Source organism: Balaenoptera physalus (genome assembly GCF_965194825.1).
Source record: "Balaenoptera physalus genome assembly, chromosome: 8".
NCBI lineage: Eukaryota > Metazoa > Chordata > Mammalia > Artiodactyla > Balaenopteridae > Balaenoptera > Balaenoptera physalus.
In genome coordinates, this window is record NC_138887.1 from 47,137,148 (window position 1) to 47,161,006 (window position 23,859).

The 23,859-nt window shown below is 35.3% G+C and overlaps 1 protein-coding gene across 8 annotated transcripts in view; it reads left to right on the forward strand.

Annotated features, from left to right (window-relative positions):
* CROT (carnitine O-octanoyltransferase) overlaps positions 1 to 23,859 on the forward strand; it is a 104,288-nt gene that overhangs the window by 22,730 nt on the left and 57,699 nt on the right. For 7 of the 8 annotated variants that reach the window (XM_082472500.1, XM_082472497.1, XM_082472502.1 and 4 more), the window contains exons 8-13: positions 9,565 to 9,658; positions 10,297 to 10,422; positions 12,092 to 12,193; positions 16,264 to 16,347; positions 16,772 to 16,879; positions 17,106 to 17,236. In XM_082472500.1, coding sequence (XP_082328626.1) covers positions 9,565 to 9,658; positions 10,297 to 10,422; positions 12,092 to 12,193; positions 16,264 to 16,347; positions 16,772 to 16,879; positions 17,106 to 17,236 — 645 coding nt within the window. The remainder of the gene's footprint in view (positions 1 to 9,564; positions 9,659 to 10,296; positions 10,423 to 12,091; positions 12,194 to 16,263; positions 16,348 to 16,771; positions 16,880 to 17,105; positions 17,237 to 23,859) is intronic. The other variant, XM_082472501.1, reaches the window with a different exon arrangement.

Here is a 23,859-nt window from a genome sequence, read left to right on the forward strand (position 1 = left end):
TTTCTCTGGGTATATGCCCAGTAGTGGGATTGCTGGATCATATGGTAATTCTATTCTTAGTTTTTTAAGGAACCTCCATACTGTTCTCCATAGTGGCTGTATCAATTTACATTCCCACCACCAGTGCAAGAGGGTTCCCTTTTCTCCACACCCTCTCCAGCATTTGATGTTTGTAGATTTTTCTGATGATACCCATTCTAACTGGTGTGAGGTGATACCTCCTTGTAGTTTTGATTTGCATTTCTCTAATAATTAGTGATGTTGAGCAGCTTTTCATGTGCCTCTTGGCCATCTGTATGTCTTCTTTGGAGAAATGTCTATTTAGGTCTTCTGCCATTTTTGGATTGGGTTGTTTGTTTCCTTAATATTGAGCTGAATGAGCTGTTTATATATTTTGGAGATTAATCCTTTGTCCATTGATTCGTTTGCAAATATTTTCTCCCATTCTGAGAGTTGTCTTTTCGTCTTGTTTATGGTTTCCTTTGCTGTGCAAAAGCTTTAAAGTTTCATTAGGTCCCATTTGTTTATTTTTGTTTTTATTTCCATTACTCTAGGAGGTGGATCAAAAAAGATCTTGCTGTGATTTATGTCAAAGAGTGTTCTTCCTGTGTTTTCCTCTAAGAGTTTTATAGTGTCCAGTCTTACATTTAGGTCTCGAATCCATTTTGAGTTTATTTTTGTGTATGGTGTTAGGGAGTGTTCTAATTTCCTTCTTTTACATGTAGCTGTCCAGTTTTCCCAGCACCACTTATTGAAGAGACTGTCTTTTCTCCATTGTATATCTTTGCCTCCTTTGTCATTGATTAGTTGACCATAGGTGCATGGGTTTATCTCTGGGCTTTCTATCTTGTTCCATTGATCTATGTTTCTGTTTTTGTGCCAGTACCATATTGTCTTGATTACTGTAGCTTTGTAGTATAGTCTGAAGTCAGGGAGTCTGATTCCTCCAGCTCCGTTTTTTTCCCTCAAGATTGCTTTGGCTATTCGGGGTCTTTTGTGTCTCCATACACATATTAATATTATTTGTTCTAGTTCCGTAAAAAATGCCATTGGTAACTTGATAGGGATTGCATTGAATGTGTAGATTGCTTTGGGTAGTATAGTCATTTTCACAATATTGATTCTTCCAATCTAAGAACATGGTATATCTCTTCATCTGTTGGTATCATCTTTAATTTCTTTCATCAGTGTCTTACAGTTTTCTGCATACAGGTCTTTTGTCTCCCTAGGTAGGTTTATTCCTAGGTATTTTATTCTTTTTCTTGCAGTGATAAATGGGAGTGTTTCCTTCATTTCTCTTTCAGATTTTTCATCATTAGTGTATAGGAATGAAAGAGATTTCTGTACATTAATTTTGTATCCTGCAGCTTTACCAAATTCATTGATTAGCTCTAGTAGTTTTCTGGTGTCATTTTTAGGATTCTCTATGTATAGTATCATGTCATCTGCAAACAGTGATAGTTTTACTTCTTCTGTTCCAATTTGTATTCCTTTTATTTCTTTTCCTTCTCTAATTGCCATGGCTAGGACTTCCAAAACTATGTTGGATAATAGTGGTGAGAGTGGACATCCTTGTCTCATTCCTGATCTTAGAGGAAATGCTTTCAGTTTTTCACCATTGAGAATGATGTTTGCTGTGGGTTTGTTGTATATGGCCGTTATTATGTTGAGGTAGGTTCCCTCTATGCCCACTTCCTGGAGAGTTTTTATCATAAATGGGTGTTGAATTTTGTGAAAAGCTTTTTCTGCATCTATTGAGATGATCATATGGTTTTTATTCTTCAATTTGTTAGTATGGTGTATCACATTGATTGATTTGCGTATATTGAAGAATCCTTGCATCCCTGGGATAAATCCCACTTGATCATGGTGTATGATCCTTTTAATGTGTTGTTGGAGTGTGCTTGCTAGTATTTTGTTGAGGATTTTGGCATCTATATTCATCAGTGATATTGGTCTGTAATTTTCTTTTTTTGTAGTATCTTTGTCTGGTTTTGGTATCAGGGTGATGGTGGCCTCATAGAATGAGTTTGGGAGTGTTCCTTCCTCTGCAATTTTTTGGAAGAATTTGAGAAGGATGGGTGTTAGCTCTTCTCTAAATGTTTGATAGAATTCACCTGTGAAGCCATCTGGTCCTGGACTTTTGTTTGTTGGAAGATTTTTAATCACAGTTTCAATTTCATTACTTGTGATTGGTCTGTTCATATTTTCTGTTTCTTCCTGGTTCAGTCTTGGAAGTTTATACCTTTTTAAGAATTTGTCCATTTCTTCCAGGTTGTCCATTTTATTGGCATAGAGTTGCTTGTAGTAGTCTCTTAGGATGCTTTGTATTTCTGCGGTGTCTGTTGTAACTTCTCCTTTTTGTTTCTAATTTTATTGATTTGAGTCCTCTCCCTCTCTTTCTTGATGAGTCTGGCTAATGGTTTATCAATTTTGTTTATCTTCTGAAAGAACCAGCTTTTAGTTTTATTGATCTTTGCTATTGTTTTCTTTTTTCCTATTTCATTTATTTTTGCTCTGATCTTTATGATTTCTTTCCTTCTGCTAACTTGGGTTTTGTTTGTTCTTCTTTCTTTAGTTCCTTTAGGTGTAAGGTTAGATTGTTTACTTGAGATTTTTCTTGTTTCTTGAGGTAGGCTTGCCTATTTTTCTATTGGCTATTTTTTTAGTCTTATTGATTTGTAGTAATTATATTTCGGAGCACTGATCCTTTATCAGTTATACAGATTGCAAACATTTTCTTCCAGTTAACAGATTTTTTTTGGTAATTGAACAGACATTGTTAATTTTGACATAGGCAAAATTATCCACCTTTTAGGTGTTTTGCTTTTGTGTCTTGGATAATCTTTCTGTATGTTCCAGCTATATTTTAAAATTTCCAAATTTGACATAAAATTATTAGATCAGGCTTGTTAATTGTATTACTGAAAGCCACTCTCCCTGAAACATGTGATCCATGGGCTGAATTCAGCCTGTGGCCTGTTTTGCTTGGATAACAGAGAATTTACATTACTATTTAAAAATCAGGAGAATTCAGAGAAACATATGGATTTCTGGTTGAATTCACACAAAAATTTGGATTTCTGGTTTCTTTTAAAAAAGTAAATCAAAGTGTTGTTCAGATCTTTAACTCTCTGTTGATTCAACTTCACAGGTGGGTTTCTTGCTTCCCTACATGCTCTACAGTCATCCGTCCTGTGACTTTAAAATTCATATTTGATTGTATCTCACTTTTGCTTAATTCTTGAATGGTTTCTTTGGGTCTAGAATACAGTCCCAGTTTATTTATTTATTTATTTTTAAATATTTTATTTTTTAAATTTTTATTTATTTATTTATTTTTGGCTGTGTTGGGTCTTCGTTTCTGTGCGAGGGCTTTCTCTAGTTGCGGCAAGTGGGGGCTGCTCTTCATCGCGGTGCGCGGGCCTCTCACTATTGTGGCCTCTCTTGTTGCAGAGCACGGGCTCCAGACGCGTAGGCTCAGTAGTTGTGGCACACCAGCCTAGTTACTTTGCGGCATGTGGGATCCTCCCAGACCAGGGCTCGAACCCATGTCCCCTGCATTGGCAGGCAGACTCCCAACCACTGCGCCACCAGGGAAGCACAAGTCCCAGTTTTTAGTGGTGGTCTGGATTTGACCTTCGCCTGTCCCTTCAGCCTTGTCCTGCTCTTCCTCCCTGTGCATTTTATACTCCTGCCCCATTTTTGCTTGCAGTTCTAACATGTTAAGTTATTTGTGATCTTTGCTTGTGCTTATGCTTTCTGTTTGGGTTGCCTTCTCCTGCCTTGTCCACTTTTAAGTAAGAATTCCTCCTCGTGCTTTATGTTTCTGTTCATAGGTCACCACAAGGTCACTACTTCCTATTTTATGTCCTATTTCATGATTTCCCATTCCCTTTCTTCTCTTCATGGCCCAAGGACTTAGACTCCTTTAGACTCTCTGTATACCTCATATTTATCTTTATTATATTGATTATTAAATTGTATTGAAGTCATTTCTGTGTTTTTACATGCAGATGGAGCTCTAAGAGACTACTTACCAGGTCTTTTTTTAAAAATTTCCTCTGCTTAATACAAAGCAGAAGTGTGTGGGTGTGCATGTGTGAGTGAATCGAGTGATTAGGCCAGTCCTATACGTTAGGAAATTTTATTTAGAAACATAAGATACATATTAGAAGTGTAACATAGATTGGTCGGATTCTGAATCTTAGTGAGTTGGAGCCTGAAAAGAGATGTATTAAAATTTGCAGTAATCCAGTAAAGAAGTAAGAGGTTGGGGCTTTAAAATATGGGACACTCTACATAAACTATAAGGTCCTACTGTATAGCACAGGGAACTATATTCAGTATCTTATAATAAACTATAATGGAAAAGAATCTGAAAAAGAATATATATATATGTATAACTGAATCAGTTTGCTGTACATCAGAAAGTAACACAACATTGCAAATCAACTATGCTTCAATTAAAACAAATTTTTTTTAAAAAGATGGGATAAATGCAGAAAATGTTTTGGAGATAAAATTAATATGAGTTGGTAACTGGATTTTGAAAGAAAGGAAGCTGTTAAATGTGACTGAGTAAGCAGATAGTATTGTAACGGGATGAGGCAACAGACGAGGAGGTACCTTTTCAATTTTTTTCTTGTTTTTAATAATAGCTTTGAGACAGTTCACACACCACGCAGTTCACCCAAAGTGTACAATTCAGCATTTTTTAGAATATTCAGAATTGTGCTATCATCTCCACAATCAATTTTAGAACATTTTTGTCACCCCCAAAAGTAACCCTGAGCCCATAAGCAGTAACTCATTTGCTCCCCAACTCTTACCCTGTCCAATAGCGGACATTTCTCATATTTCCCAAACACTTCCACCCCACCAGCCCTAGGCAACCTTTCTATCTTTCACTTAACTTTCTATCTCTATGCATTTGCCTATTCTGGACATTTCATATAAATGGAATCTTAAAATATATGGCCTTTTGTGTCTGCATTCTTTCGTTTAGCATATATGATGTTTTCAACATCCATCCATGTTGTAGCATGTATTAGTACTTTCTTCCTTTTTTTGGCTGAATAATATTTCATTCTGAGGCTATACCACATTTTATTTAATCATTCATCAGATGGACATTTGGGTTGTTTCCACTTTTTGGCTGCTGTGAGTAATACTGTCCTGGACATCGGTGTATAGGTTTTTATGTGGACATGTGTTTTTATTTCTTTTGGGTATATATACCTAGGAGTGAAATTGCTGGATCATAACTCTATGTTTAACCATTTGAGGAACTGCCAAACTGTTTTCCAATATGACTGTACCATTTTACATTCACATCAGCAGTATTTGAGGATTCTGATTTATTTTCATTCTCACCAGCACTTGTTATTGTCTGCCTTTTTGATTGTAGCCATCCTAGAGGGTATGAAGTGGGATCTCATTGTGGTTTACAGCTGCATCTCCATAATGACGATGTTGAACATATTTTCATGTGCCTATGACCATTTGTATATCTTACTTGGAGAAATGTCTATTCAAATCCTTTGCCAATTTTTAATTGGATTATTTGTCTTTTTTATTATTGAGTTGTAAAACTTCTTTAGATATTCTAGATAGAAGTCCCTTATCAGATATATAAACTACAAATATTTTCTCTCATTCTAGATTTGTTTCTTCACTTTCTTCATGGCCTCTTTTGAAGGACAAATGTTTTAATTTTGACCAAGTCTAATTTATCTATTCTTTTGTTACTTGTGCTTTTAGTATCATATCTTAGAGACCATTGCCTGATCCAAGGTCATGAGGATTTATACCTATGTTTTCCTCTAAGATCAATTTTTTAAAAATTTGTATTAATAAGGAGGGGTCAGGGAGATCATTTTTAAATTCCAAATTTAATTGGGAATGTTGACAGAAATCAAGGTAGATATATCCAATAAACATTTGGAAATTTGGTACCAGAAATTTAGAGAGAAAATGGGGTTGAAGTTAGAGGTTTCGTTGCCTCTTATTATAAAGGTGATGGTTGAAGCTATTAAAGTAGTGGATGAAATTACCAAAAGAGAAACTTGTAGAAGAGGTTGGGGGAGGGCAGTGAGAGAAATTTGGTGAAACACACATTTGACAGTGGAACGAGAACAAATGGTTAGTGAAAAAGACCCAGTAGTCAGTGAGTTAGGGAGACCACAGTGGAACAGTGCTACAAAAGCCAAGGCAGAGAGAATTTTAAGATTGACTCCTGGGTGTTAAACACTCTGCAGTGAGGAAAATAAGACTGAGATAAAGCTGCTAGGTTTTATGGGATGCCATTGGTAACATTCAGAAATTCAGTACTTTCAAGATAATCACTGGAGGACAAAACCCGATTACGGTAAATTAAAGAATGAGTGGGAAGTAATGAAGGCAGAAACAAGATTGTGAGGACATATCAAGGGTAGAATATTTTAAAAGTGTGTGATTCTGAAATATAAATATTGTTAATACAAATCTTTGTGCTTTTAAATATCAAAAATTGCATGTGTAGCTGAAAACAAGTACATAGATAGCCAAATTAAAGGAAAAGAGGGGTTATTTTAGTTACCAAATCTGTACCTCTTTTTTTATATGAATAGAAAAGTTATTTTTAAACCGTTTTTGAGGTATGATTGACACACAGAAAGCTGTACGTATTTATTGTGTACAACTGGATGAGTTTGGAGATAAGTACACACTGATGAAACTATCACCACAATCTATATCCTAAACATATTCATTACCTCCAAAGGTGTCCCGCCCTCTTAATTTATTTTTAATAATTTTTTTTGTGGTAAGAACACTTACGTTAAGATCTCCCCTTTTAGCAAATTTTTAAGTGTACAGTACAGTATCATTAACTACAGGAACTATGCTGTACAGTAGTTGTCTAGGACTTACTCATCTTATATGACTGAAACTTTGTATCCTTTGACTAATGCCTCCTCATTTCCTCCTAGATGAGCCCCTGGCACCCACCATTCTATTGTGCTTCTAAGAGTCTGACTATTTTAGATTCCACGTATAAGTGATAGCATGCAGTATTTGTCCTTCTGTGTTTAGCATATTTCGCTTAGGGTAGTGTCCTGCAGGTTCATTCACGTTGTTGCAAGTGGTGGGATTTCTTTCTTTTTTAAGGCAGAATAAAATTCCGTTTTGTATGTGTGTATCACATCTCGTTTATCCATTCATCCATCCTTGAATATTTAAGTTGCTTTTGCCTCTTGGCTATTGTGAATAATGCTGCAAGGAACATGGGAATGCAGATGTCTCTTTAAGATCCTGATTTCAGTTCCTTTGGATATATACATAGAACTGGGATTGCTGGATCATATAGTATTTCTGTTTTTAATTTCTTGAGGAACCTCCATAGTTTTGTATAGTGGCTGCACCAATTCAGAGTCCCGCCAGCAGTGCAGAAGGGTTCCCTTTTCCCCACAACATTGTGAACACTTGTTATCTCTTATCTTTTTGTTAATAGCCATTCTGACAGGAATGAGGTAATATCTCATTGTGGTTTTTACTTACATTTCCCTGATGATTAGTGATGTTGAGCACCTTTTCATATACCTGTTGGCCATTTTTATATCTTCTTTGGAGAAATGTCTATTCAGTCCCTTTGCCCATTTTTTAATCAGGTTGTTTGGTTTTTTGTTATTAAATTGTAGGAGTTCCTTGAATATTAACCTCTTATCAGATGTATGGTTTGCAAGTATTTTCTCATATTCTGTAGGTTGCCTTTTCACTTAGTTGTTAACTGTGCTGAAGCTTTTAGTTTGATGTAATCCTACTTGTCTGTTTTTACTTTTGTTGCCTGTGCTTTTGGTATCATGTCTAAGAAATGCTTGCTAAGGCCAATGTCTAGAAGCATTTTTTCCCATGTTTTCTTCCAGGAGTTTTATTGTTTCAGGTCTTACATTTAAGCCTTTAATCTATTTTGAATTGATTTTTCTATATGGTGTAAGATAGGGGTCCAGTTTCATTCTTTTGTATGTGGTAATTTTCCCAACACTGTTTATTTAAGGGGCTATCCTTTTCCCATTGTGTATTCTTGGCTTCCTTGGCACCTCAGTTGACTGTATGTAAGTGGATTTATTTCTAGGCTCTCTGTTGTGTTCCGTTGACCTGTATGTTTGTTACTTGTGCCATACTATTTTGATTACTGAAGCTTTGTAATATATTTTGAAACCAGGAAGTGTGATGCCTCCAGCATTGTTCTTCTTGCTTAAAACTGCTTTGTCTGTTTGGAGTTTTTTTTGTGGTACCATATGAATTTTAGGATTTTTTTTCCTGTTTCTGTGAAAAATGCCATCGGATTTTAATAGGGGTTGCCTTGAATCTGTAGATCACTTTAGGTAGGATGGACTTCTTAATGGTGAAGATTTGGCAGTTACTATCTGACCTTTTATTATCAAACTTAAAATGTCATTTCAAGTTTAATACATTTTTCCTGGTGATTTCTCTCTGATAATGACTGTTTTTTTATGACGTGGTCCTTTCCCACTGAATATTAAAATGGCTATATCAGGGAGTGGGGAAAAGTTTCATAGTCAAAACTGGTGCTCTCAGGTGGTAAGAGAAGGGCAGCAACTCATACCATATAGAGAAAAACAGTGAGGTAGATTTAATTCCTTAAGCATTCAGAATTTATCCTAGTTACTATGGCCGCCATGTAACCACCAACTCTGTAAGCTTTATTTGTAATTGAAGCAAAATCAGAGTTAGCAAAGACAAGTAAGCAAGAAGAGATAAGGCAAGTTGCTCCCACCATAGATGCAGATTGTTTGGTATAGAAGGCCTCATCTGCTCCACAGGACACCATTAGTTTCAAATAAAGAGGGCGGAATTTTGCAGCAAGGAATTCATTCCTTGAATGATAAAGTCACAAATAAGGGATGGCTACTAGTGGTGCCTTTTGACCATTTATTAAGCTACATTAGCTCACTTTCTAAGAAACCTGTGGAAGCGTTTAAATTGAGGTAATTTCTTAGCATATCTTATGAGGAAGTAGGGATGAAAATAAGCTGTGGATTTTTGATTAAAATTTCTTTGTGGAAGAACACTGTTATTTACCTGCTATATGTTTAAAGATACATGAAACTCATCAGACTAGGATTATAGAATGCTATGGGGGGAAATAATTTATCCTTAGCTAATAGTCTTCGTAATGATTTTAAGTAAGAATGGCATATGTGAAAACATTTAAAACTAACTACATGGTATTTCTATTTTGGGGGTTAAGCCCAAGTATTAATTGGGTATAGAATAAGTCCTCCGTTAATATATACACATAGTTTTTAGTTAGATAAAATGTACATAATAGTTGTGAGATTTGTCAAGTATACTTACGGCATTAATAGGCCACATAATCACTTTTAAAAAAAAAAAGATGTGTAGGAAGTAACTCCATTGCTGTTGAGACCATAATCTCTTTCTTTGGATAATATATCAAAACATTTAAATACTTATAAACTTTATAACCTATTAGAGGCCAAAGTAGCTAGTGATCCTGCCTGTGCTCTTTTTGAATCCTCTTTATTTAATCTTCCAAAGGCAATTGACATACATCCAAAAGAAGTGCCGTCGTGAACCTGATGGACCTGGGGTAGCAGCATTAACTAGTGAGGAGCGAACTCGATGGGCTAAGGTTGTAATTTACATTTTTCTTTTCTTTTGAGGTATAATTGACTTACAACATTATATTCAACTATACAACATAAGGATTCAATGTTTGTATATATTGAGAAATAATCACCACAGTAAGTCTAGTTAGCGTCCATCACCATACAGAAAACTAAAAAATACATTTTTTGTAATTAGAACTTTTAAGATATACTCTGTAGAAGCTTTCAAATCTGTAATACAATATTATTAACTATAATTTACACTTTTGGGATGAGGGTATGCTATTTTTATTTTATTTACATTTAAATTTCAAACACTGAGCTCAAGTATATGCTGTCCCTTTGTTCAGATTTTTGAAATAAAGATGAATGGACAGACAGCTTTAAGCTTTAAGCAGCATTAAATACATTGTACAATTTTAAACTATTAGAGAAAATCTAGGGGGTGGCATAACTTTATACATTTATGCATTTAGTAGCACAGGTATAGGGACCAGCCATGCAGTTGGAGGAAAAACCTGTTCAGGAGTCAACACAGAGGTCCTTGAATTCACACTTTTCTTGAAGAACCTTTTCTGTAACTTTTTGAGAACCTATTGAGATTTTCTGGATATTTTGTATTTAATTTGTAACATTTTATTATTATCTCCTTGCCCTTTAGGCACGAGAATATTTGATTAGTCTTAATCCAGAGAACTTGACTATGTTAGAAAAAATTCAGAGCAGTTTACTGGTATTTTGTTTAGATGATGGCAGTCCACGTGTAACACCGGAAGATTATTCTCAGGTATTCAACTATCTTGTTTTGTTATTTCTTCCCACAGATTTTTCTGGGGGACTCTTGTGTAAATTGAACATGAGAAGAATTTTGTTACATGCAGGCTTTTTTTTTTTTTAAAACCACTTTATTAAGGTATAATTGACATACAAAAAGCTGTACATATTTAATGTATACAACTTACTGAGTTTGAAATATACACCCATAAAACCACTGTGAAACATAATTGTGAAGACAGTTGTTTCCTGTATCTTGGAAACATCTTTTATCTTAGAATGGGGAAGCTAAGAAAAGAAAGTGCAAATACTAAGTCATAAAATATAAATATTTAATGCAGGCTCTTAAAACATTTTCTTAGCTATACACACACACACACACACACATACACACACACAGAGAGAGACACACATATCAAATGAATCTTATACATAAATAATGCTCTGTAAATTTTTGCCACATTGTTTAGCTCCATTTAGACATATCTTATATGTTGTTTAAAGAAGTATCTCTATTATTTGCTTATCAGATGTCAGTGGTTCCCAACCTTTTCATTGATTATATATACAGGAAATTTGCATAAGACGCTGGGCTAAATGAGATTTCATACCAAAGGTGACATGAGAACCTACCTATAACCCACACCAGTGGGCCTTGATACCTTAGTTGGTGAGGTCTGTCCTAAGAATTATATCATTCTTGTGATTTATTTTATCATTTGGTTTTATAGAACACACTGACTTTAGTGAATTTAAGGGTAATTGTGGCCTACTTTTTTTTTTCTGGGGCAATATCATTTCCTGGGAAAAAAATAAAAGGTAGTAGTCATATTTGTAGGAATCTCAGAGTCTTTTGAAAACACTGAAGTTACTTCATAATACATTCATCAATATTAAATGATAGAAATAAAATAATATAGGATTGATAAACCTTGTAGGTAGAAAACAATTTTTCCTCTTCCTTAGCTGCATTTTTTTTTTTAAGTAGAATCGACAAGCTTCTTGAGGAAGAATGTGTTTTAATGAAGTGTTGCTCAAACTTTTTTGCTGCAATCTACAGTTAGGCATATTTAGATTGCAGCCCATTACACACACACACATGCGCATACAAGCGTGTGCACACTTACACATACACACATAATAGAAGTTTCACAAAACAGTAATAATTACTTTGACTATCTGCGATGTACTCTGATATTTATGTTCTATTTTATTCTTTCTTGTAAAGAATGTTTACTGTGGTTTCATGACTCACTTATGGCCAAAACTTACCATTTTAGAAACTGGCTTAGTAGGATATGAATTCTTGAAATATTTTTCTTGTAACTAGACTTTAATGACTAAACTTATCAATGCCTCTTATCCTATTCAAGTTGCAAAAGCCTTGTCCTTTCAATTGTATATTCTCTAAACATTCATGAATGTTGTACCATCATTCTCTTTTCTGGTAGAATTTCTCGGATTTTGAGTACTATTTAAAGTCAGGGCCAGAATTATTATCTCTTGAGTATAACTAACATTTTATTAAATTTGGTTTACCTGAAGAGGAAAAGTGAGATCGTGTGTGTGTGTGTGTGTGTGTGTGTGTGTGTGTGTGTGTGTGTTTGTGTGTATTTAAGATATAAATACTTAAAAACCAATATTAAAATCCTTTAAATTTGGAAATATTACGTTTATTTTAGGTTGCTACAAAGGTTCTTACTGGAGATCCAACAGTACGCTGGGGTGACAAATCTTATAACTTGATTTCCTTTTCTAATGGAGTATTTGGCTGTAATTGTGATGTAAGTAAACTACTGAAATTATTTTTTCCTTTTACTCTTTTAGGTTAATTTAATGGCAGTAATCTACAATACTTACGCTGTCCTGTGATAGAATAAGCAAACACTTATTTAGCTTTATGGTATTAGAGTAAAAGGTTTAGTTATGAATTCTCAGTGAAAATAGAGTATAGGACAAATTATTTTCATCTGTAGTCAGGATAACAGTGTGGTGTGTATCTGTAAAGTGGAATTTGCTTGCATTTGTATGTAGTATAAGCTCTTTTAAAATCCACTGTTCCCTGTCTGTCCTTCGTAAAGTAGCTAACTACCTTCTGGCTTCTTCCCTCCATTTCTCGTTGACTTGTCAGCTGCAGTTGGTTACCCTCTTCTTCATATGCATCTGACACTGCCTTCAACCTCCTAACAGTCTTTTCCTGTCTCTGGATTCTAAAACTGAGCTTAATATTATTCATAACCATTTTCCCCTGTGTCTGCTCTTTTCTCTGGTTTAATAGTTTCATTGACCATTTCTACATAGGTAGCTTGCAGTAATATTTTTCCAGTTTTTACCTATTATTCTCATCTTGTGAGTTTTGTTTCACCATGTGTTAAATTGTCCAAACTGGATGTTACATTGTTACGTACGGGTTAGTTCCTCTCATCATCTTGCTTTCCTCCCTCACTCCCAACCCCCTAAAAAAACCGCCTTGCACTACTTGGATTTTTACTGATGGCATCAACATCCTGCTGTTTGCTCAAATTCAGGAGAAAATAACTTTAATGAGGTTTCTATCTTTGAATAAAAATACTGGTCCCATAATGAGCATATATCTTTGCACAACTGAAATGCTTTCCTGTAGTAAAGTGTATGGACATGTTTCATGTGTATGCATTGTCACCCATATACTTATCAGATTGATCTGATGATCTCCACTTGACAGTATGCTTTTAAGATTCCATGTAGGTTCCCCTTGCAACCTACGATGATTACTGAAAATGCTATTTAACCAATGTAAAACATTATTAGTAAAGTATATATACTGTAAAGTTAAGTTGTTCTTAATCCAAATTCATATTGCTGCTCTCTTCCATTGGTGCTTGAATATATACTTCTGTGATTATATTACATAATAGCATTTCCCTGTTGGGATTTAAAATCCTGGGGTCAACTATTTTGTCTTCCTTATATAGGCTTTGTTGTAGGCTTTTGTAGAAGTACATAGGAAGCATGTAATAAACATTAGTTGTTAATAACAGTAGTTACTAATTATTGCTGTGGGCCAGGATCTGTAGTAAGTACTTTATAAGCATTATTAAAATCATTTTTCACAGCTGCTATATGCGACTAGGTATTGTTTTCCCTACTAACATATGAGGCAGTTTACTTAAAGAATTAAGTAACTTTCTCAAGTAACTTACTTGAGAACTTAACTTACTTATGTAGCTAGTAAGTAGTAAGGTTTGGACTCGGAACCAAAGTCCACATTATTAAACAGTATATTACACATATTGCCTCCATATAAATGAAAAAAAAAGACAAAACTTACGTGAACAAAGAAAGCAGCAGGAAAGCGTTTAAATTTTTTCTATTTCCTAACATTTTATTTTTAAATTGATGATTAACTTTCCGCCAGGAGATGAATGGATAAAATTATAAGTCATAGAGATTTATATCTTTCAGTCATGCTCTTTCTTACTGGTTCCAGTATAATACTGTTGTCTTCAATGAAATAATATATGCAATATCTGTGAAAGTTCTTTGTAAAGCTACAAAGTACTACACAGTTGTGAGATGCTGTTAGAAAAGGGTCTTGTCCATGACCTTTGAGTCTTGTTATACGTGCTGTTGCTGGCAGGCGGGATGAACTGCTCTTGCATCTTGTACTGACCTCCCTAGTAAGCCCTTCCTGGTGCTTTGGTAGCTGCTTACCTGGTAACGGTATACCGTGTTTCTAGGCTCCATGGGGCTGTAATACAGGGCAGCAAAGCTGTGTAGTGTTAAGGCGATATTTAAGACACCTAATTACACCCTCTGAAACTGGGCCCAAGTGTGCTGTATTCATATCTTAAACTTCCCTTCTTTCTCTCCAAGGCTTGCGGTGTCGCTTTCAGTTCATGAATGGTAATTGTGTATAATGTAAAGTGGTAGCCTTAACCCAGAGGGGAAAAAACCCCATGTGATGTAACTGTCATCAAAAGAACATGGAGAAGATAAGGCAAAAAGTTTATCCTCCAGAATAAATGATGGGAAAATTCAACTAGCCACAGTTCCTTTCTCTAAATACAGCTGTCAAAACCATGACATCCCTGTAACTCAGCGCATCTTTCCCACATTCCTTAAACATTGAGAATTATTTCTGCCACATTGAACACTCTTATAGATATGTACACAAAATCATTATGCTTTTAAATACTTATCTAGTGGACTGTGTGTTTACCAAAAGAAGTTCATACCCTTCCTCCATTTAGCCTTCAGATTTAGTCTGCCACCCCCATCTGCTTTTCCATAGTGCTTTTACAATTCCAGAACATTTTAGCATTGTATATGTACATATGTATACCTCCTTTGACTTCCAATACAGATAGCAATTATTTTCTCTAGATTATTCATGTTTACATCCCTTCCCATTATCTCAAGAGCCCTAATTAGGTGCTTCCAACTTTAAATATTTGTTCTTTCTCAGAAAATAAAATACATCAGTTACTTATTATACTGTGGAATATCCATCTCTTTATCATTACAAGGTGAGGCATTTGAGAATTCTGCATTTTATTATGTATTAAGAGTGGAGGGAAGGTGAAAATAAAATATTGGGTCAAGTTTTTTTTTTTTTTTTTAAATTAGTAGACTTTACTTTTTAGAGCAAATTCCAGATTTACAGGAAAATTAAGCAGAAAGTACAAAGTGCTCACTTGTTCTCTCTCCTGCACCCCGTTTTTCCTTTCATTGATATCTTGCATTGGTATAGGTTGTTACATTTGATGAACCAGTATTGATACATTATTATTAACTGAATTACATAGTTTACATTGTTTCACTATTCATGTTGTACAACTTTATGGTTTTGCCAAATGCATAATGCCGTTCATTTCCTGTTACACTATCTTTTTAACTCAACACAACCATCAGAGTGATCCTTTTAAATTGTAAGACAAATCATGTCAGTGCTCTGTTCATAACCCTTCAATGTCTTCCACTTTTATATAGTAAAAATTTAAAGAGATACTTTATTTTTTTACTTTATTTTTTAAAAACATTTATTTTTTATTTTCTCTAATTTTTATTTATTTACTTTTCCATTTTTTAAAATTTAAAAATTTTTTTAACATCTTTATTGGAGTATAATTGCTTTACAATGGTGTGTTAGTTTCTGCTTTATAACAGAGTGAATCAGCTATACATATACATATATCTCCATATCTCCTCCCTCTTGCGTCTCCCTCCCACCCTCCCTATCCCACCCCTCTAGGTGGTCACAAAGCACTGAGCTGATCTCCCTGTGCTATGCAGCTGCTTCCCACTAGCTATCTGTTTTACATCTGGTAGTGTATATATGTCCATGCCACTCTCTCACTTTGTCCCAGCTTACCCTTTCCCCTCCCCGTGTCCTCAAGTCCATTCTCTACATCTGTGTCTTTATTCCTGCCCTGCCCCTAGGTTCTTCAGAACCAATTTTTTTTTTTTTTTTTTTTTAGATTCCATATATATGTGTCAGCATACGGTATTTGTTTTTCTCTTTCTGACTTACTTCACTCTGTATGACAGACTCTAGGTCCATCCACCTCACTACAAATAAATCAGTTTCGTTTCTTTTTATGGCTGAGTAATATTCATTGTATATATGTGCCACATCTTCTTTATCCATTCATCTGTCGATGGACACTTAGGTTGCTTCCATGTCCTGGCTATTGTAAACAGAGTTGCAGTGAACATTGTGGTACATGACTCTTTTTGAATTATTGTTTTCTCAGAGTATATGCCCCGTAGTGGGATTGCTGGGTCGTATGGTACTTCTATTTTTAGTATTTTAAGGATGGGTCAAGTTTTAACTTACAAAACTTATTCAAAATCTTGTGTATTTTCATTTTAGCATGCTCCTTATGATGCAATGGTTATCGTAAGCATCAGCTATTATGTTGATCAGAAAATTTTTGAGAGTGAAGGAAGATGGACGGTATGTTAGAACAAATATTTCATCCCTTTCTCCTCATAATTTTTTTTTATAAATTTATTTTATTTATTTTATTTTTGGCTGCGTTGGGTCTTCGTTGCTGCGTGCGGGCTTTCTCTAGTTGCAGTGAGTGGGGGCTACTCTTTGTTGCCTTGCGCGGGCTTCTCGTTGTGGTGGCTTCTCTTGTTGCGGAGCACGGGCTCTAGGTGCACAGGCTTCAGTAGTTGTGGCTCGCAGGTTCTAGAGTGCAGGCTGAGTAGTTGTGGTGCACGGGCTTAGTTGCTCCACGGCATGTGGGGTCTTCCCAGACCAGGGCTCGAACCTGTGTTCCCTGCATTGGCAGGCAGATTCTTAACCACTGTGCCACCAGGGAAGCCCTCCTCATATTTTTATAGATATAATATTTTTAAGTTTTCCCTATTTTCAGGGTTCAGATAAAGTACGGGATATACCACTTCCAGAGGAGCTTGTTTTCACTGTGGATAAAAAAGTATTAAATGACATCAACCAAGCTAAAGCCCAATATTTCAAGCAGGTAGATTTTTCACTTTTCTCTTTGATAATAATACTTTATCTTATAACTACTATATATGAATATTTGGCTATCATCCAAGTATGACAGCATAAAACATTTAAAAATTACAACTTTAATACCTTTATTTATGTCTGATGATTATTTTAATGCAAATGATATTTTGGTTATCTTTGGGGTATTCTCCTTAGGTGTTTTTTCACTGTTCGTATTTAATTCTTTTTGTTAGGCATCTGATCTGCAGCTTTTGGTCTATGCCTTTACATCTTTTGGCAAGAAGCTAACCAAGAAGAAGAAGCTTCACCCTGATACCTTTGTTCAGCTGGCACTTCAGCTGGCCTATTATAGACTTCATGGACGGTGAGAACCATTCATTTTCCATTTTCAGAGTCTTGAAGTCCAAGGCTGTCCTTACTATAGCTATTCTGTCGTAACTCCCCAGTGTTTTTTCTTACATTTTTCCCAGTTGGCACTGTGCCCTAATTTGTACTTTCATCAACAGTGTTATTAGAGTTTCCATCTGTGACACTTTAACAGTCTTTCCTTGTTTTTCATTACCTTGATACTTTTCAAGTGCCTGCTCTCTTCTGAGAGAGATTTGTCATTCTTTGGAATTCAGATCGCTTGGTTTTCTTGCAGCCTGTTTTCAAGTGGGTTCATGAAAAGGTATGGTTTTATAGATTAGACAGTCTTTACTCATTTTTAGGATAGGAGAGATGGTATGTTATGACTTTCTACATCCTAAGCAGAAGTGGAAGCTCCTTGATCTTCCTTTTTAAAATTTTACCTGAGAATATGTATCTGCAAATGGGGTGTTTAGATCATTTACATTTAATATAATTATCAATAAGGTTGGGTTTAAGTCTACAGTCGTGCTGTTTATCTTTATCCCATCTATTTTTTGTTTCTTCTTTGTTTTTTTATCTTCTTTTTGAATTCCTAGGTTTTTTTATTGTTCCTTTTATCTCCATTATCAGCTACACTTTTTTTTTTTTCTATCGGTAGGGTTTTACAAAATACATCTTTAAACTTGCAATCTACCTTCAAATATTTTCCACTTAAAGTATAATGAAAGAACCTTAAAACAGAATGCTTCTATTATGCTTACCTCATTCTTTGTGCTATTGTTGTCATACATTATACTTGTACGTATGTTAACAACCTCATGATGCACTACTATTTTTGCCTTCAACAGTCAATTATCTTCTTTTATTGTGGTAAAATATAAATAAAATAAAACTTGCCATTTTAACAATTTTTAAGTATATAATCCAGTGGCATTAATTACATCGACTGTGTTGTGCAGCCATCACCACATCTATTTCCAAACTTTTTTTTAACCACCCCAAACAGAAACTCTGTACTCATTAAGCAAAAATTTCCTATTCTGTCTTCTAGCCCAACCCCTGGTAATCTCTAATCCACTTTCTGTCTGCATGAATTCGCCTGTTCTGGATAGTTCCTCTAAGTGGAATTATACATTATTTTTCCTTTTGTATCTGGCTTATTTCACTTAGGATAGTATTTTCAATGTTTGTCCTTTTATGGCTGAATAATATTCCATTGTATGAATATACCACATTTTGTTTATCCATTCATCTGTTAATAAACGCTTGGGATGTTTCTGCCTTTTGGCTACTGTGAATAACACTGCTGTGAACATTCACACACATGTATTGGTTTGAATCCCTGTTTTCAATTCTTTTGAGTCAATAACTAGGAGTGGAATTGCTGGGCTGTGTGGTAATTCTACGTTTAACTTTTTGAGGAATTGCCCAACTGTTTTCCACAGTGGATACCATTTTTACATTCCCACCAGCAATATACAAAGTAATGTACAATTGTTCCACATCCTTGCCAACACTTCCTTTTCTGTTTTTTTTAAAAAAAAAGCCATCCAGAGTACTTGTGAAGTGGTATATCATTGTGGTTTTTATTTGCATTTCCTTAATGACTAATGAGGTTGAATATCTTCGTGTGTTTATTGGCCATTTGTATATCTTCTTTGGCAAAATGTCTATTTAAATCCTTTGTGCATTTGGTAATTCGGTTGTCATTTTGTTGTTGATTTTTAAGGGTTCTTTATGTATTGTAGATACGAAACCCTTATCAGATAGGTGTTTTGCAAATATTTTCTCTCATTCTGCAGGTTGTCTTTTCATTCTCTTGATAGTATGCTTTGATGCACAAAGTTTTAAATTTTGAAGTCCAATTTATCTGTTTATTTCATTTGTTGCCTGTGCTTTTGGTGTCATATCCAAGAAATCATTGCCAAATCCAGTATTACAAAACTTTCCCCGTATGTTTTCTTCTAAGAGTTTTATAGTTTTAGCTCTTACTTTAGGTCTTTGATCCATTTTGAGTTAATTTTTGTGTAGGGGGTATGGTAAGGATCAAAATTCACTCTTTTGCGTACGGATATCCAGTTTTCTTAGCATTATTTGTGAAGAGACTGTCCTTTCCCTATTGAGTGGTCTTGACACTTGTGTCCAAAATCAATTGACCATAGATGTGAGGGTTTGTTTCTGGGTCAATGTGTTGTTCAGTGTGTCTCTTCTTGTGTTCATACAACACTGTTTTGATTATTGTAGCTTTGCAGTAAGTTTTGAAATCTGGAACTAATGAGTACTTCACCTTTGTTCTTTTTTTTTTTTAAAGATTTATTTATTATTATTTATTTTCTTTATTATTTTTGGCTGTGTCGGATCTTAATTGCGGCATGCGGGACCTTCATTGACGCATGCGGGATCTTTGCTTTGAGGTGTGTGTGCTCTTCGTTGTGGCACACGGGCTTCTCTGTAGTTGTGGCGTGTGGGTTTTCTCTTCTCTAGTTGTGGCGTGCAGGCTCCAGGGCGCGCGGGCTCTGTAGTTTGCAGCATGCAGTCTCCCTAGTTGAGGCGCGTGAACTCAGTAGTTGTGACACACAGGCTTAGTTGCCCCAAGCATGTGGGATCTTAGTTCCCTGACCAGGAACTGAATCTGCGTCCCCTGCATTGGAAGGCGGATTCTCTACCACTGGACCACCAGGAAAGTCCCCTTCACCTTCGTTCTTGAAAAGAAGATTGTTCTGGCAACTCTGGGTTCCTTGAAATTCCATATGAATTTTAGGATGGGTTTTCCCATTTTTGTAAAAATGTTGTTGGGATTTTGATAGAGATTGCGTTGCATCTGTAGATCTCTTTTATTAGTATTGTCATCTTAACAGTGTTAAGTCTTCTAATCCATGAACATGGGGCCCCTTTGCATTTATTTATGTCTTTTTAAATTTCTTTCAATGTTTTGTAGTTTTTGGTGTACAGGTCTTTTTGCCTCCTTGGTTAAACTTAATCCTAAGTATTTGATTCTTTTTGATGCTGTTGTAAATTGTTTTCTTGATTTTCTTTTCAGATTATTTATTGCTAGTGTATGGAAATGCAACTGATTTTTGCATGTTGACTTTATATCCTGAAACTGCTGAATTCGTTTATTAGCTCTAACAGTTTTTTGTGGACTCTTTAGCGTTGTATGTATAAGACCACATATCTGTGAATAGAGATAGGTTGGATTTTGTCAAAGGCTTTTTCTATATCAGTTGTGATGATCATATAGGTCTTTTTCTTCATTCTATTAATGTAGTATATTATATTGATTTTCATATGTTGAACCATCCTTGCATTCCTGGGATGAATCCCACTTGGTCATGGTGTATCATGCTTTGAATCTGCTGCTGAATTCAGTTTGCTAGTAATTTCTTGAGGATTTTTGCATCTATATTCATAATGGATATTGGTCTGTAGTGTCTTTTCTTGCAGTGTCTTTTCTTGCAGTGTCTTTGCCTGGTTTTGGTATCAGGGTAATGCTGGCCTCATATTAGGAGTAAGGAAATGGTCCCTTCTCGCCAGTGTTTTTGGAAGAGTTTGAGAAAGATTGGTGTTAATTCTGTAAGTATTAGATTTCATCAGTGAAGCCATCTGGTCCAGGACTTACCTTTGTTGGGAGGTTTTTGATTGCTCATTCATCTTGTTACTTGTTATACATCTAGTCAGATTTCTAGTTTTTCTTGGGTTAGATTTGGTAGTTTGTGTGTTTCTCAGGATATGTCCATTTCATCGAGGCTATCCAATTTATTGTATACAGTTGTTCATAATATTCTCTTACAATCCTTTTTATTTCTGTAAAGTCATTAGTAATGCCCTCTTTCTCATAGTTGATTGTAGTAATTGGAGTCTTCTCCCTTTTTTTCCTTAGTGTAGCTAAAAGCTTGTCAATTTTGTTGATCTTTGCAAAGAACCAACTTCTGGTTTAGTTAACTTTATTTTTCATTTCTGTATTTTGTTTATCTCTACTGTAATCTTAATTTCTTTTTTTGCCGGCTTTAGGGCTAGTTTGCTCTTCTTTTTTTTAATTCCTTAAGGTGTGCAGTTAGTTTACTGATTTGAGATCTTCTTCTTTAATGTAAGTATTTAGAGCCATAAATTTGCCTCTGAACAGTGCTTTTGCTTTATTCCATAAATTGTGGTATGTTCTACTTTTCATTCATCACAAGGTATTTTCTAATTTACCTTGTGATTTCTCCCTGAACAATTGGTTAAGAGTTTGTTGTTTTATTTCTACATATTTGTGAATTTTTCAGTTTTTCTTGTTACTGCTTTTTAGCTTCATCCCATTGCCATTGAAGAAGATACTTTGTATGATTCCAATCTTTTTAAATTTATTGAGACTTGTCCTGTGGCCTAATATATGGTCTGTCCTGGAGAATGTTCTATGTGCACTTGAGAAGAATTTGTATTCTGCTGTTCCTTAGTGGCATATTCTATATATGTCTTTTAGGTGTAGTTATTATAGTGTTGTTCAAGTCTTCTCTTTCCTTATTAGATCTTCTTTCTACGTGTTTTATCCATTATTGAAAGTTGGGTATTGAAGTCTGCAATTATTGTTGTAGAGCTGTCTAGTTCTCTCTTCAATTCTGTCAGTGTTTGTTTCATATATCTTATAGCTCTGTTGTTTGGTGCATATATTTTTATAATTGTTATATCTTGATGAATTAAACCTTTTTTCAGTAAATAATGTCCTGTTTGTCTCATTCAGCCTTTTTACTTAAAATATATTTTGTCTGATATATATACAGCCACTCCTAATGGAAAAAAAAATTGTATAGCCACTCAAACTCTCTTTTGGTTACTATCTTTTTTCATCACTTTACTTTTAAACTCTTACTGTCTTTGTTTCTAAACAGAATCTCTTGTGGACAGTATATAGATGATGTTTTTTGTTCATCTTGCCAATCTCTGCCTTTGACTGGAGAGTTACTGATAAGGAGGGAGAATTCTGCCATTTAGCTGTGTATTCTGTAGGGCTTACATGTTTTTGTTCTTCAGTTCCTCCATTACTTTCTTTTTTGGTAGTAGTGATTTTGATTTTTTTTTTTTGTAGTGTACCATTTTGATTTCCCTACTCTTTCTTTGTATTTTTTAAGCCATTTTCTTTATGGCTACCTTGGAAATTACATTTAACATCTTAAATTTATAACAACCTGGTTTGAATAATACCAGCTTACTTTTAATAGTATACAAACACTGTGCTTTTATCCATCTCTGTACCACCCTCTTTATTTTATCACAGATTTCATCTTTTTACGTTGTGTGTCCATTAACATAAATTTATATTACTGTTTTATGTATTTGCCCTTTAAGTAAAAAAACTGTTAAACATTGTTGTTCTATCTCCCATGTTTCCTATAAACTGGTAGTTAGATTTGGCAACTTGAGACTAGTAATCGATTATTTTTATTATTTTTTATAACAGTAAATCAAATAGTTAATATTATTTGTTTCCTATCGCATCCTGTTCAGATTGAGGTTGAGTTCAATTGTTAGCCAACATCCATTATAAAGTTTCCTCCCTGATTTTTTTGCCTAATGGTTTTAGTGGCCATTGATGATCATTACCAAGATCTATTATTTCATTACAGGTTGCAGAGTAGTGCTTTTTTGTCATTCATTCTTACTGCTTTTATCTTTGTTTTTTAAAGAATGCTATTTTAGTGGTGGTTTAAATTTTTATTTACACTTTCTCCTTCACATTTTGAAAGGATACTATTTCAGCTCAGGGAGACAGTCTTATAGAAACACTGAACAGAGGAGGCTCAATAACTGTTTGCAGGAATTCCCTGGCGGTCCAATGGTTAAGACCCGGTGCTTTCACTGCCGTGGACCTGGGTTCAATCCCTGGTCAGGGAACTAAGATCCCACAAGCCGCATGTCACGGCCAAAAAAAAAAAACTGAGCACTCTTAGTGCCCACGTTCAGACCTTTTACTCTTCCATTTGATTGCCTTAACTCTAAATTCCTATCACCAGGAAAGTAAGAGCTTTGTACCAAAAATTGTTATATCATTCTCCACCCCAGGAAAACAGTCATCATTCTAGGGAACTTCTTAAATAATGCTTTTACTTAATTCTAGAGTCATTCATGTTCTGTAGGAGGAAACTAAAGGCCAAGGACTCTATTACCCCGTATCTTAGTAGCTTAGAACAACAAACATTTATCAGCTTACATTTTCTGTCTGTCAGGAGTCCAGGCACAGCTTAGCTGGGTGCCTCTGGCTTCAGGTCTCTTGTCAGATAGTAGTCAGGGTGTCAGCCAGGACCGTGTCTTCATCTGAAGGCACCCCTTAAAGAGGATCTGCGTACAGTCTCACTGACATGGTTATTAATAAGGTTCATTTCCTCCCAAGCTGTTGTCCAGAGGCCTCTCTCTGTTTCTTGCCACCTGGGCCTCTCTACAGGGCAACTCCCAGCATGGCAGCAGGCTTTCCTCAGAGTAAGGAGATGAGAGAGCTCTCTTTGTAACCTGATTTCAGAAGTGACATCTCATTACTTTTGTCATATTCCTTTCATTAGAAGAAAGACACTAAATCCATCCCACACGCAGCGTGAGGGGTTATACCAGGGCATCTGCAGGAGGCAGGGATCACTGGGGGCATCTCAGAGGCCACCTGCCACA